Here is a 13,559-nt window from a genome sequence, read left to right as displayed (position 1 = left end):
GTGTGTTCGGAAATTCCACAAAATTCACTCAAAACACGTGAATGCAACTTAAATGACGTGGTTTCTATGAATGCAACTCCTCGTTGCTCATAATAACACAGTTGAAGTCTGATTCAAATATTCTGATATTCAAAAACTAGTAGTTAGGTAAATAGCTTTTCAGACATGTGTGCCATCTCTTAACTTGATTTAAATTTTAAGTTAATTTGGCGCTGCTAATACATACAAATATATATATTCCTGCCCTGTCATCGGAGTACATCACATAGTACAATTCACAGTTCTGTATGTCCAAAAAGGAGTAGGAAGAAGCAAAGCTTATTTAATCCTGCCCCTCTTCCCTTTCACATCAATTGCAATACATTTGTTCACTTCCTATATTCCAAATGTACTCTTTGCTAGTTGAAAATACGTAGGAAAATGATAAGGTAACACTGTGACAAGGTGATTAATCATGATTAATTAATTTGAAAACCTTAATTAATCTGATTTAAAAATGTAATTATTTGACAGCCGTACAAATAATACTACATACAATACTACATATATATACATCACAGCATAGCATGCACTGTCGTGGCAAAATCTAGTGCGTTTTCTCAATATTTCTCCACTGGCAGCTTTCTTCCTCTATAAAATCAAGGCACCATTCTTACTTGCTTTGGAGTGACTTCACTTCAAATATAAACCTAAGGAACAGCCTTAAAGCAGAAGGTGTCTTTTTAGTAGCATCTCTCCAAGCGAAGCACTGACACACAACAGCAAAGGCTGCATGTGCAGACGTTGTACTAAGTGTGCTAAGTGTAGTTGTGTGTTTGTGTCCAGTTCGCCTCCAGGTTCAAGCCGTACATCCGCTACTGCATGGAGGAGGAGAGCTGCATGGAGAACATGCGAGCGCTTCTCAGGGACAACGACCTCTTCAGGACCTACGTGACGGTGAGGCCGAGCGGACCCCCGGCCCGCCCTTTTCGCACTGCACTGCCGTTTAGTGTCTAAGGCCTGTTTTTTGTGTGTTGGCAGTGGGGCGAGACCCACAAACAGTGCAACCGTCTAAAGCTAGCAGACATGCTGGCCAAACCTCACCAGCGACTCACCAAATATCCTCTCCTGCTGAAGAGCGTGCTCAAGAAGACTGATGAGCCGTTGGCCCGTGACGTCGTCAGCGGCATGGTACGCTACATTTATAAATGCTTATTACACGCTTATCGCTCTCACAACAATCACAATAATCCCTAATGAAAATCCCAAATACCGGCCGTAACCCACGGCAAGCTAAAACTCAACTCTGAACGTCACATTTTACACACTTACTGCACATTTACAGTATTACGTGTTTATGGCACGCTTATTGTGCATTTATTACATGCATTCGCACATTTATTACATGCTTATTGCACATTTATTATATGCCTATTACATATTTATTACATGCTTATCACCACATATTTATTACACATTTACTACATGCTTATTGCTCATTTATTACACGTTCACTGGAGAAAGCGCCTAATGTGTTGTTTGACCTCTAGGTGGCCACGGTGGAGAGCTTCATCGACAGCATCAACTCGCACATGCGTCAGCGTCAGGAGCAGCAAAAGCTGGCCACCATTTCCTCCCGCATCGACTCCTACGAGGCAGTAGAGGGCAGCAGCGAGGAGGTGGAAAAGGTGAGGAGTAGCACTTCTACAGCTGAGCGATAACCCAGCAGCCAGTCATCGCTAATATGTTTCCACGCGCTCCCGCTCAGATCCTCAAAGAGTACAACCGCTTTGACCTCATGGCTCCCATGAGAGGCACGTCAGCCGAGGAGACTCGACAGCTCCACCTGGAGGGCGCACTGAAGATGAAGGAGGGCAAAGACAGCAGGGTAAGGACCACTTACTCCCTCGTGTTTTCCCATCTTTTTTTTTTTTTTTTACTATAATTACATTAATTAATTTCACTGACTGGCGTCTCCTCGTTCAACCGTGCAGATGGACGTCTACTGCTTCCTCTTCACCGACCTGCTGCTCATCACCAAGCCCGTCAAGAGAGTGGAGAAGGTCAAGATCATCCGCCAGCCACTCCTAATCCACAACGTGGTCTGCAAGGAACTCAAAGACGCCGGTGGGATGCCAGTTAGCATACATTCATTAATTAGTTCATCAATTATAATAAGTAATAATATATGTATATTTAAATTGTTCATTAATATACTGTAGATAAAGATATATATAATATATAATCATATTTAAATAATATTTAAACTACTTATAATTTACATATATAAATTATAATAAGTGACACTTAATAGTGACATTTGTTTAAAAAATGTCTTGAAAATAATAATAATGAATAAATAATAATAAGTAGTTTAATTATATTATACTCTATACATTTTTATAAATATATTTTCCTAAAATATTCGTAAAAATGTATATAATATTTGAACTACTTATAATAATATATCTATAATATTAGTGATACATATATTTGAAGTTTTGATTAATTAATTTTTTTTTTTTTAAGTCTTGGAAAATTAAAACAAAATGTAAAAATGTATTTTTTTGTTCATTTTGATTTCATTTTACATTCTTGAATTAATGAATTAGTCTAAATGTTTTATATTTGAAAGTATATTGTTTTCCATGTTTACAAATAGTTGTGATATTGATTTATTTTCGATACAGTAATTTTTCATTATTAGTGTTATTTGCCGTTTTGATTTAACTATGCAATTAGGATTAGTATATATTAAATATATAATATAAATAATATTTAATTTCTTAAGTTAAAAATATATATTGTTTGTAGTTTTTATTTAATTTGACTTTTTTTAATAATGTTAAAAAAATGTATTATTATTATATATTTTTTAATATTATTAATCGTTATATTTGTAACGGTATTAGTTATTTGGGTTTTTTTATGATAACATGTTCCCGTATGTTACAATGCAGGTTCCTTCATCCTCATCTACCTCAACGAGTTCCGGAGCGCCGTGGCCGCCTACACCTTCCAAGCCAACAGCGCCCCCCAGGGGAGGAGCTGGATGGAGGCCATCGCCAATGTGCAGGTTGGTAGCTGGTGTCAACGTGATGGCGTGACTGTGATTTGATGAGCAACTTTGACGCCACAGAATCAACTCCAGAAGCTCCGCACTGAGGAGGTGATCAGACAGCAGAATTCCATCAAGACAAACACGCAGCAGGAAGACGACGAAGAAGATGATGAGAGCAGCAACTCCAACGCTAGTTCTCCATGTCTGACACACAAACAGCAGCACAACCTCAGGTAACGTCAGTATTTACATAAGTACAACACTACTACAAGTACTACTGTCTTCAGCAAACATAACGTACAGGTTAACACAAACACCAAAGACGTGATAGATAATGAACCTGGCGTAACCAACATAAACATTAGGAATGAAATATTACTTATGTTATGAACAAATGCAAACATGTTGCATTACTTAGCCAAAACAGAGGGAAAAATATTCCATTCCCGACATAATCATCAAGAACCGTTTAGTCTTTCAACTTTTTTCTTTTTCTCATTAGAATGCGACTTTTTTCTCTTAATAGTTTGACTTGATTCTCATCAAATTACAGCTGTTTTTTTTTTCTATGTCAACTTCCTTTTTGTACATTTTCTTCTCGTATGTCTGACTTTATTCCCGTAATATTTTTGACTTCATTCCCAACTTTTTCCTCCAACCTAATTTTCCAAAAATTACAATTTTATTTTGTTTGTTTCTCAAACTACGTCTTAAAAAAAAACTTTTTTTTTCTTTAATATTTCAACTCTATGCTTCTAAAATTAACATAATATATACAAAATAATTTAACAAGTTTCTACTCGTAAAATTGCAAGGTTTTTTTTCTTATTAGAATACAACTTTTTTCCTGTAATATTTTGACTTGTCAACTTTGTTTTTGTTAATTTTCTTCTCATAATTATAACTTTATTACCATAATATTGTATAATATAGCTACGATTTTATAATATATTAAAATATTTATACTTTCTCCTCCAACCTAATTTTCCAAAAATGTAATCTTTATTTTGTCTTGTTTGTTTCTCATAATATTACAGTTTTTCAACTCTTTGCTACTAAAATGACATTATTTTTCCTCATAATATTATGAGTTTATTCTCGTAAAATTACAACTTTTTTCCTTGTTAGAATGTGACTGTTTTCTCTTAATATTTTGACTTTATTCTTGTGGCATTTTAACTTTTCTTGTAACTTAATTTACCAAAAATCGGCACTTTGTTGTTTTGTTTCTCATAATATTACGACTTTTAAAAAAAAGTTTTTTTTAAATATTTCCACTCTCTGCTACTAAAATGAACATAATATATATATATATATATATAATAATTATAATTAATTATAATTTTACAAGTTAATACGCATAAAATTGCGATTTTTTTCCCCTTGTTAGCATACAACTGCATTCTTGTAAAATAAAAAAAAATCTATTTTTTTGTTTTTTCTTTTTTGTAAATTTTCTTCTCATAATTGACTTTATTCCTATAATATTTGGACTTTATTCCTGTTTGTTTCTGTTGTGTTTTTTTTATTTAATTTTCCAACTTTTTTTGTACATTTTCTTCTCGCAATTATGACTTTATTGCCGTAATAATTTGACTTTACTCCCGTAATGGTATAACTTTTTCCACAATTTGTTTTTTGTTTCTCATATTACGACTTTTAACAATTTTTTTTGTTTAATTTTTCACCTTTATGCTACTAAAATGACATTATTTTTCCTCATACTATTACAGTTTTATTCTTGTAAAATTTCTACTTTTTTTCTCGTTACAATACAATTTTTTTCTTTTAATATTTTGACTTTATTCTTGCGGGTGGGGGGGTTCTCTTTTCTTTTTTTTTTGTTACGATATTTTTGGAATGTAATGCGGGCCAATAAAAAAACAGCCGCGGCCTGCAAATGGCCCCCGGGCCGCACTTTGGACACCCCTGGCGTAAATATTGACGACACTTCAGATGCTGAAGTTGGCGTGAATGAAAGTAATTGAAAAGAATTGAGCGTGAAACATGCCAATGTTTTTCCAGCCAGTCAGACGGTTCCACTGAGACGCTGTCCGTGATGGATGTGGACGATCCGGCCGAGTCGTCTCCCAGCGAGGGACACGCAGACGTCTCGGTCCTGTCAGAGAGGTCGGAGGCAGAGCTTCCCTCGGGTCTCCACAGGACGTCCTCGGGCGTTTACGCTGATCCCGACCAGGAGGCGGAGCCAGACAGCTCGGAGATGGACCCTCAGTGTCGCTCTCTGTCCATGGACAGCGCCTACGGGACGCTCTCCCCCGAGTCCCTCCTCAGAGAACTTCAGCCTCAGCAAAGTGAAGGAGAGGGCACGGAGGACGACGAGGAAGAGCGGGAGGAGGAAGAGGAGGAGGACGGCGCCTCGTTGGGCTCGCAGCTGTCCGTGGTCCAGTCGTGTAAACCTCGCAGGCGGCCTCACGTGACGTCCCGACTCCACTGCCTCCAGAAGCTGTCCACTCTCGCCTTGTCTCGCTCCGAGGACAACCTCCTGCAGCGCCTCCACGCCAAAGCGCCCACGTCCTTCATGGCGTGTGACCACGGCCACTCTCAGGACAAGGACATGCCCCCGCTGTGCCACAGCAAGAGCCTGTCGGAGCTTGGAAGCAAAGCGGCCGGTGTCAACGCCCAAAGCAGCAGCAGCAGCAGCGGCAGCGTCGGCGGTGGTTCTGACAGGGATGCTGCGCTCTCTGGCAGCGTCCGGAGAAAGCACGAGCCTGCAACCAGCGCCGATTCGGGCGAAACGTCGCCCAAATCAACTAAATCGACGCCTCAGCAGCACAAGAAGCTGACGCAAGCGCAGCTCTATCGAATACGCACCACTCTGGTCCTCAACTCCACGCTCACTGCATCGTAAGTACTACTTACTTTTAATGACATGCTAATCTCATTAGCCTCATCTTTTGTTAGCCAACATTGACATTTTGGCCACAAGCACTGGAATTAATTTTCCAAATATTTCAACTTTAACATGCATGTTAGGTTAATTGGAGACTCTAAATTGTCCATAGGTATGAATGTGAGTGTGAATGGTTGTTTGTCTATATGTGCCCTGCCATTGGCTGTACCCCGCCCTGTCGCCCGAAGTCAGCTGGGATCGGCTCCCGCGACCCTAATGAGGAGAACCGGCATAGAAAATGGATGGATGGATATTAAGAAAATATAGTATTTAAAAATGTACTCATTTAAAATAAGTCACAATTTTATTAAAATAAACTTGTAATATTACGGTGGAAAAAAGGAAATTAAGTTGGAATTTTACCCAAAGTTGTACATTTTACAAGAATAATGAATATTATGAAAAAAATGTACTTCAACTTAAGTTGGAATTTTGTAAGAAAAGGAATAAATTGCACAATAAGGAAGTTGAAATATTATATTATAATGTCCTAATTGTACTATAAACTGTAGTAGAACAAAATGATAATTTTACCAGAAAAATTGTAAATATAATGAGAAAAAATCTTAAATGAAGTCTTCATTTTACCAGCAATATCAACAAACCAAATCATTTGTAATATTATTTAAAAAATGAAGTTGTACATTTTACAAGAATAAACCTGATACCATAAAAGTTTGAAAATAAAGTTATGTTATGAAAACACATATTTAAAATAAATCTTAATTTTACAAGAAAATGATAAATAATACGATAAGAAAGTTGTAATATTATGAGGGCAATCAAGTTGTAATTTCACCATAAAAGTCACACAATTTACCAGAATACGTTTGTTTTATTAATGTCGTAATTTTCCCATAACATTTTAGTGGAACAAAGTTGTAATATTACTTGGAAAAAATTATTGAAAAATATTTGTTTCGAGTGAAATTGTAGTTAATGAAACACACGAAAAGTGGTCATAAATAAATAATTACAACTGTTCAAGTGGCGTTCCCGTAAGGGAGCAAGCTAACTGAGCTTATGGCGCCCTCTGCTGGTGGATGACCGGTATTGCGTTCATGATGCCTGCTTTATCGCAAGTATACAAATGAATGACATCTTTCCGATGAACTTGTGTGTTTCCCTTCCACAGGGAGGTGTAACCACGGCAACCCACTTGAGACCACTGCACTCTCTCTCTTTGAGACGCCGCCGCCATTCGGGAAGCCCACGTGCACGCTCGCCATCGTTGCGCACGCCAACAACGGGAGGAGGCCCGGAGGAGAGACTCTCACTGCTTGCACTTTGCAGAGAACGTAGCACCTCAAGGGGGAGCCGCTGGGAGGAGGAGCTGCCTCTTTTTTTTTTCCTTTTTTGGGGATGGGGCGGAGGTTTGGGGCACGGACAGGCGGGGCCATGACTTTAATTTTCTCCAACAAGGCGAAAGATGATTGCACATTTGTTTAAAAAAAGGAAAAAGAAGAATCGCTAAGGAGACAGTCACATGGTGCGCGCGCGCGCGCGCGCGTGTGTGTTTGTGTGTGTGTGTGTGTGTGTGTGTGTGTGTGTGTGTGCGCGCGAGTGCTTACGGGGACCACCCAACCAACCAAAGACGAGTCCATCAGGTTTTCCACCTGTTTTATTCATTTTTGATTGATTTCCTGTTGAGTGAGGCCCAGCGAAGAGGCGTGGCCATTAAGGGTGGGCGGGGTCATAAACACATGTGACTTTAAAGGCTTCCCTGCACTACAATGTATAAAAAAAAAAGCAGACAAATGACGGTGGCTTGGCTGCGTCTCATCTTGCTGGTTTTGGCTTTTTTGTAGCATGAAGGCGACTTTGAACGACTTTTGTGAAAATATTACAAATATTCCAAACAAAATACTTTAACACCAAATAGTCTGTTTACATTATTTCAGGTTTGTTTTTGTTTTGTTTTCTTGCTCATGTCTACTATTTATTGTATACAATAGAGTATTAGGGCTTCACCAAAGTCAAAGAAATTCTTAAGCCAGAATTGTACGAGAAAATTGTCTGCATATTACGCAAATAAGTGAAATTTTATGCAAATAAAAAAAATATATATTTTGGCAACAAAAAAAAGTGAAGTATAAATTTGTAATATCAAACGAAAAAGAAGATTGTGATATTAAGAGTATAAAGTTGTAAAAGTAAAGGGGAAAAACATGAAAATGTTAGGAAAAGTCGTCATTTTACGCAAAAGTCTGAATTTTCCCCCCATTTTCCCCCAAAGTGTCATAATAAATATGAAATATTTGTTCTTCTTCTGTTCTGTTTGAAAAAAAACTGCCAAAAATTCCAACTTGATTTTTCTAACTGTTCAACTATGGTCACATAACATTACGGCTTTATTCTCATCACCTTACAACTTTGTCATTATTCTCGTCATGTTTTGACTTTTATATTATTATATATATTATTTATATTATATTATTTGATACTTTTATATTACGACTTTTTCGCTGAACATGACAACTTTATTCTCGGAATCTTGTGATGTTACGACGTTATTCCCGTAAGATGACGATTTTATTCTCACAACATTACGACTTTATCGTTGGAACTCGATGACTTTATTGTCTTAACATGGCGACTGTGCACTCGTAATGTTTTGACTTTAGTTTTGTGACATTACGACTTCTTCTTGTAAAGTTACAATTTTATTATTTCAAGTTTGATCTCGTAATGTTAGAATGTAAGAATAAAGACGTAACATAACTTTGTGTTAACTTTACGTAACTGACTTTGTTTTCATAACTTCAGACTTTATTGTCGTTATTCTCGGAATGTTTTGACTTTTTTGCAGAACATTACAGCTTTATTCTTGCTCGTAATAAATACCACCTTATTCTCGTAACATTACAACTTTATTCTCGTAACTAACACTTTATCGTTGGAACTTTAATCTCTTAACATGGCGACTGTGTTCTGATAAGGTTTTGACTTTAATTTTGCAACATTACAACTTTTTCTTGTAAGATTACAATTTCATTCTCGTAATATTTCAACTTTGATCTCGTAACGTTACGACTTTATTCTTGTAACGTTAGGACTTCATGGTAACTTTACGACTCTTATTGTCGCAGCTTAATGACTTTATTCTCGCAACTTTGCGCCTGTTTTCCGCTCATGTTTTGACTTCAATTTTGTAACATTACGACTTTCTAGTAAAATTACAATTTTATTCTCGGAACATTTCAAGTTTGATCTCGTAATGTTACGACTTTATTCCCATGATATGAATTTCTTTTCTTAACATAACTTTTTTGCTACGACTTTATTGTCTTCATGTTTTGACTTTAATTTTGTATTATTACGACTTTTCTTGTGACATTCCGAGTATTCTTGTCATGTTTCAACCGCAATCGCGCAATATTATGACTTCATTCAACGTTGCAACTTTGTCATCACGTTCCGACTCTCTCTACTCTGACATTGTAACATTGCAAATTTATTCTCGTAATGTTTTGAATTTAATTTTGCAACTTTACAACTTTTTCTTGTAAGATAACAATTTTATTCTCGTAATATTTCAACTTTGATCTCGAAATGTTACGACTTTATTCTTGTAACATTAGGACTTCATGGTAACATTACGACTCTTACTGTCACAGCTTTTTGACTTTATTTGCCTTTTTCCATCATATTTAGGCTTTAGTTGACTAATATTATGACTTTTTCATGCAACCTTACGACTTTATGCTCATAATGTTTCAACTTTGATCTCGGAACATTACGACTTTATTGTCACGATACGAATTTCTTCTCGTAACATTACAACTTTTTTGCTACGACGATTTTATTCTCGTAATGTTTTGACAATTTTGTAAAATGACGACTTTTTCTTGCAACATCACCGCTTTATTTTCGTAATGTTAGGACTTACGACATTTTTTTCTCGTACCTTTACCATTTTTGACGTTTGATTGTGTCCCTACTATTTCTTTGTCATGTTGCCTGTTGTATGTTTGTGTATAAATATAAATAAGATGATGTTGATATTGTGTGCTACCAATGTTTGTACATTTTGTTTTTGTTGACTTAGTCTTAAGATGTTGGTTTTTTTGGGGGGGGAGAGAATGAGTTCAAAAAAAGGAAAAAAAATCCTGCAAAAGTGCGTCAGGATATGAAAATTCCTGCTTGAACGATTTAATCCGCCCTGATGGAGTCATTAAAAGGTTTTAGACAACAGGTGGCCAAAAAAATGACAAAAATAAACGTAAGTGACGTCAGGTCAGCGCTAAGTGCGCCACAATGGACATGACCTGCGACCCTTCTTTTTTTTTTTTTTTTTTAGCTGCAACCCATGACAGTAGTTATTTCATTTTAGTCATTTCTGGACATTTTAGTCTATAAAAGTTAGGTTGAAGTGAGTTTTTTGTTACTAGAATAAAATTCTGCAACTTAATCTGAAAGAATCTTAATTTTTTTGTTTGTGTAATATTTAAAATCAACCAAAAAATGATATTGAAATTTATATTATAAATCTATAAATATAACAAATGGGTGGAAAAACTTTTTAAAAAATACATTTACATAAAAATGTTTAAAATAATCATTTTAAAGTATTTTAAGTCATTTGGTATAATGGAATAATTTTCCAGATGTGACTACTTTTACAGATAAAATAAAATGAAACTATGAAATACATTTTAAAATACAAAATAAAAATATTTTTATATATAAACATATATATATTATATATATTATATAATATATAAATTATAATATATATAAATATATTATATATATTATAAATTTGTTAGTGTATACATTAATATTATTTAATTGTACAATTTATTACACATCATACAGGAAACAAATCGCCTGAATTAGCTGGTCCGATACCCCAAATTCCAGAGTACTCCCCACAGAATTCCTCGGGGAACACGGTGGAATGCTTCCCCAAGTCCATAAAACACATGTAGACTGGTTAGGCAAACTCCCATGCACCCACAAGGACCCTGCTGAGAGTGTAGAGCTGGTCCACAGTTCCACGACCAGGACAAAAAACACACTGCTCCTCTTGAATCCAAGATTCAACTATGCGGCGGATCCTCCTCTCCAGAACCCCTGGATAGACCTTACCAGGAAGGCTAAGGACTGTGATCCCACATAGTTGGAATACACCCGCTGGTCCCCCTTCTTGAAAAGCGGGACCACTACCCTGGTTTGCCAATCCAGAGGCACCGCCTCCGATGTCCAGAATCCTGCCAACCAAGACACGCCCACAGCATCCAGGGCCTCAAGGAACTTCAGGCATATCTCATCCACCCCCGGGGGCCTGCCACCGAGGAGCTTTTTGACCACCTCGTCAACCTCATCCCCAAAGATAGTAGAACCCACTGTGGAGCCCCCAGGAACTGCTTTCTCGTTGTGAAGTCGTGCTCCATGGTTTGATAGGACTTCTCCTTCAGTTTGATGGCATCCCACACCACTGGTGTCCACTAACGGGTTCTGCAATTACCGCCACGACCACAGCTCTGATCGGCCACCTCGACAATGGAGGCATGAAATATGCCCCACTCGGACTCAATGTCCGAGTCCAGCAATGTCAATGTCCAGCTCTCCCGGAGGTGAGAGTTGAAATTCCTTCTGACAGGGACTCTGCCAGACGTTCCCAGAAGACCCTCACAATAAGTTTGGGCCTGCCAGGTCTGACCGCCATCCTCCTCCACCATCGGAGCCAAGGCAAACATGTGGCCGCAAGTCCGACGACACGACCACAAACGTAATCATTGAACTGCAGCCCAGAGTGTCCTGGTGCCAAGTCCACATGTGGACCCCCTTATGCTTGAACATGGTGTTCGTTATCGACAATCGACAATCACAGAAGTCCAATTAAAATTTAAAAAAAAACACTGCTCGGGTTCAGATCAGGGTTCCTTCCAATCACGCCTTTCCAAGTCTCACTGTCACTGCCAACGTGAGCGTTGACGTCCCCAAGCAGAACTAGAGAATCCCCTGAGAGAGCACTCTCCAATACCCTAAGGACTACAAAAAGAGCGGGTATTCTGAACTGCTGTTTGGCGCAAACAAAAGTCAGAACCCGTCCCCCCCCACCCGAAGTCAGAGGGAAACTACCCTTTCGTTCAACTCCAACGTACAGGCCACGAGCTGGGGGCCAACAAGAATTGCCACCCCTGCCCGCCGCCTCTCACTGCTGGCAATGCCAGAGTGGAATAAAGTCTAGTCCCTAAAGTCCAGGACTGGTTCCAGAGCCCTTGCTGTGTGTCAAGGTGAGTCCAACTATATTTAGCCGGAACTTCTCCACCTCGTGCACCAACTCAGGGTCCTTTCCCACCAGAGAGGTGACATTCCACGTGCCAAGGTTCCCGCCTTCGGCCGTCACCCAGCTCACTCTGCACCCGACCACTTTGGCTCATGGGAGTGGGAAACCCATGTCACCCCTTTGGGCCCCATTGGTGTAGGCCTGGCCACCAGACGCCCGCCGTCGTGCCCCACCTCCAGGCGTGGCTCCAGAGGGGGGCCTCGGTGACCTGCGTCCTGGCACGGGAAAACTAGGTCATTTGTTCCTTATCATCACTGGGGTCTTTTGAGCCAGTCTTCGTCTGGTCCCTCCCCGAGGGCGTGTTTGTCATAGGTGACCCTACCAGAGTCATGAAAGCCCCCGACAACTTAGCTCCTAGGGTCATTGGGACACGCAACCTCCTCCACCATGATAAGGTGGTAGCTCAGGAAGGAGATATACATACATCTAGAAATATAGAAATATACAATGAAATATGAAAATAATATGAAATAAATGAATAAAAAGTGACATGAGTAAAAGAAAAAACATCTGGAAGTGCTAGTGTTGCACTTTGGGATGGTTGTTATCCAACATGAGGCATATCATGTCCTCCCTTCTGGGAATGGGATGTTCCCAGAAGGATGCGGCGTGAGCGCGGCCTGCCTGGACGGCAAACATCCTGGCGGTATTTACAGCTCGTTATCCCGGCTAATCTCCAGATTACAGCGTGTCGAGTCCACAGCGGCCGCGGAGAGGGATTTGTCGCTACAATCTGGAAGCGCGGCCATTCTCACATCTGGCGACCCCCCCGCCCCCCCGCTCTGGGATTTAACCGTGTAATCCTTCACTTTATAGAAGCATTCTATTAGAGCTCACGGGGCGCTTTCAATGATGAAAATGTATTTTCCTATTAGCCTCTGCTCAGTCATGCACTTTTTGAGTCTTTTTACTCACAATGAACATAAGTCTTTATGTACAAATGAGACATTGTACATGCTGAGTGGGGGGGCGGGGGGGGGGGGGGGGGGGGTCAGTGGGTTAAGACCACTTGCTGTGGCAGATGCTGCAAAAAATGTCCCATTAACACAAAGGGGGCACTTTAACAAATCCAGATTACAGGAGCACTTTCCTTTATTAAAGTGCGCTGCACTCTTTGTGCAGGCGGGATTAAAAACGCAGGTAGACACCATTGTCTGTCCAAACACCCCACCCCCACCCCATTCATCATTATCATCATCATCCTTGGATTTAGGACACCTCTCCTCTTGCAGAACAAGGAAGTAGAGCGTGTTTACAAGAGCGCCGCTGTCAAAAGGCCTGCGGATGAGCTAGGCGGCCATATGGACCCCCTC

General features: G+C 39.2%; 1 protein-coding gene across 2 annotated transcripts in view; it reads left to right on the top strand.

Moving 5' to 3' along the window:
• The window catches only part of plekhg5b (pleckstrin homology domain containing, family G (with RhoGef domain) member 5b), a 73,864-nt gene extending 63,573 nt beyond the window's left edge, over nucleotides 1-10,291 (top strand). For both annotated transcript variants that reach the window (XM_054785326.1, XM_054785336.1), the window contains 9 exons: nucleotides 826-936; nucleotides 1,021-1,170; nucleotides 1,530-1,667; nucleotides 1,748-1,867; nucleotides 1,974-2,106; nucleotides 2,940-3,055; nucleotides 3,119-3,273; nucleotides 5,066-5,905; nucleotides 7,087-10,291. In XM_054785326.1, coding sequence (XP_054641301.1) covers nucleotides 826-936; nucleotides 1,021-1,170; nucleotides 1,530-1,667; nucleotides 1,748-1,867; nucleotides 1,974-2,106; nucleotides 2,940-3,055; nucleotides 3,119-3,273; nucleotides 5,066-5,905; nucleotides 7,087-7,096 — 1,773 coding nt within the window. In that variant the 3' untranslated portion in view covers nucleotides 7,097-10,291. The remainder of the gene's footprint in view (nucleotides 1-825; nucleotides 937-1,020; nucleotides 1,171-1,529; nucleotides 1,668-1,747; nucleotides 1,868-1,973; nucleotides 2,107-2,939; nucleotides 3,056-3,118; nucleotides 3,274-5,065; nucleotides 5,906-7,086) is intronic.
• Nucleotides 10,292-13,559: the final 3,268 nt, after the last annotated feature.

The sequence above is a fragment of the Dunckerocampus dactyliophorus genome, chromosome 1 (assembly GCF_027744805.1).
Source record: "Dunckerocampus dactyliophorus isolate RoL2022-P2 chromosome 1, RoL_Ddac_1.1, whole genome shotgun sequence".
Classification (NCBI taxonomy): domain Eukaryota; kingdom Metazoa; phylum Chordata; class Actinopteri; order Syngnathiformes; family Syngnathidae; genus Dunckerocampus; species Dunckerocampus dactyliophorus.
The sequence above is the reverse complement of the archived record's forward strand: the minus strand, read 5'-3'. Positions and strand labels throughout refer to the sequence as shown.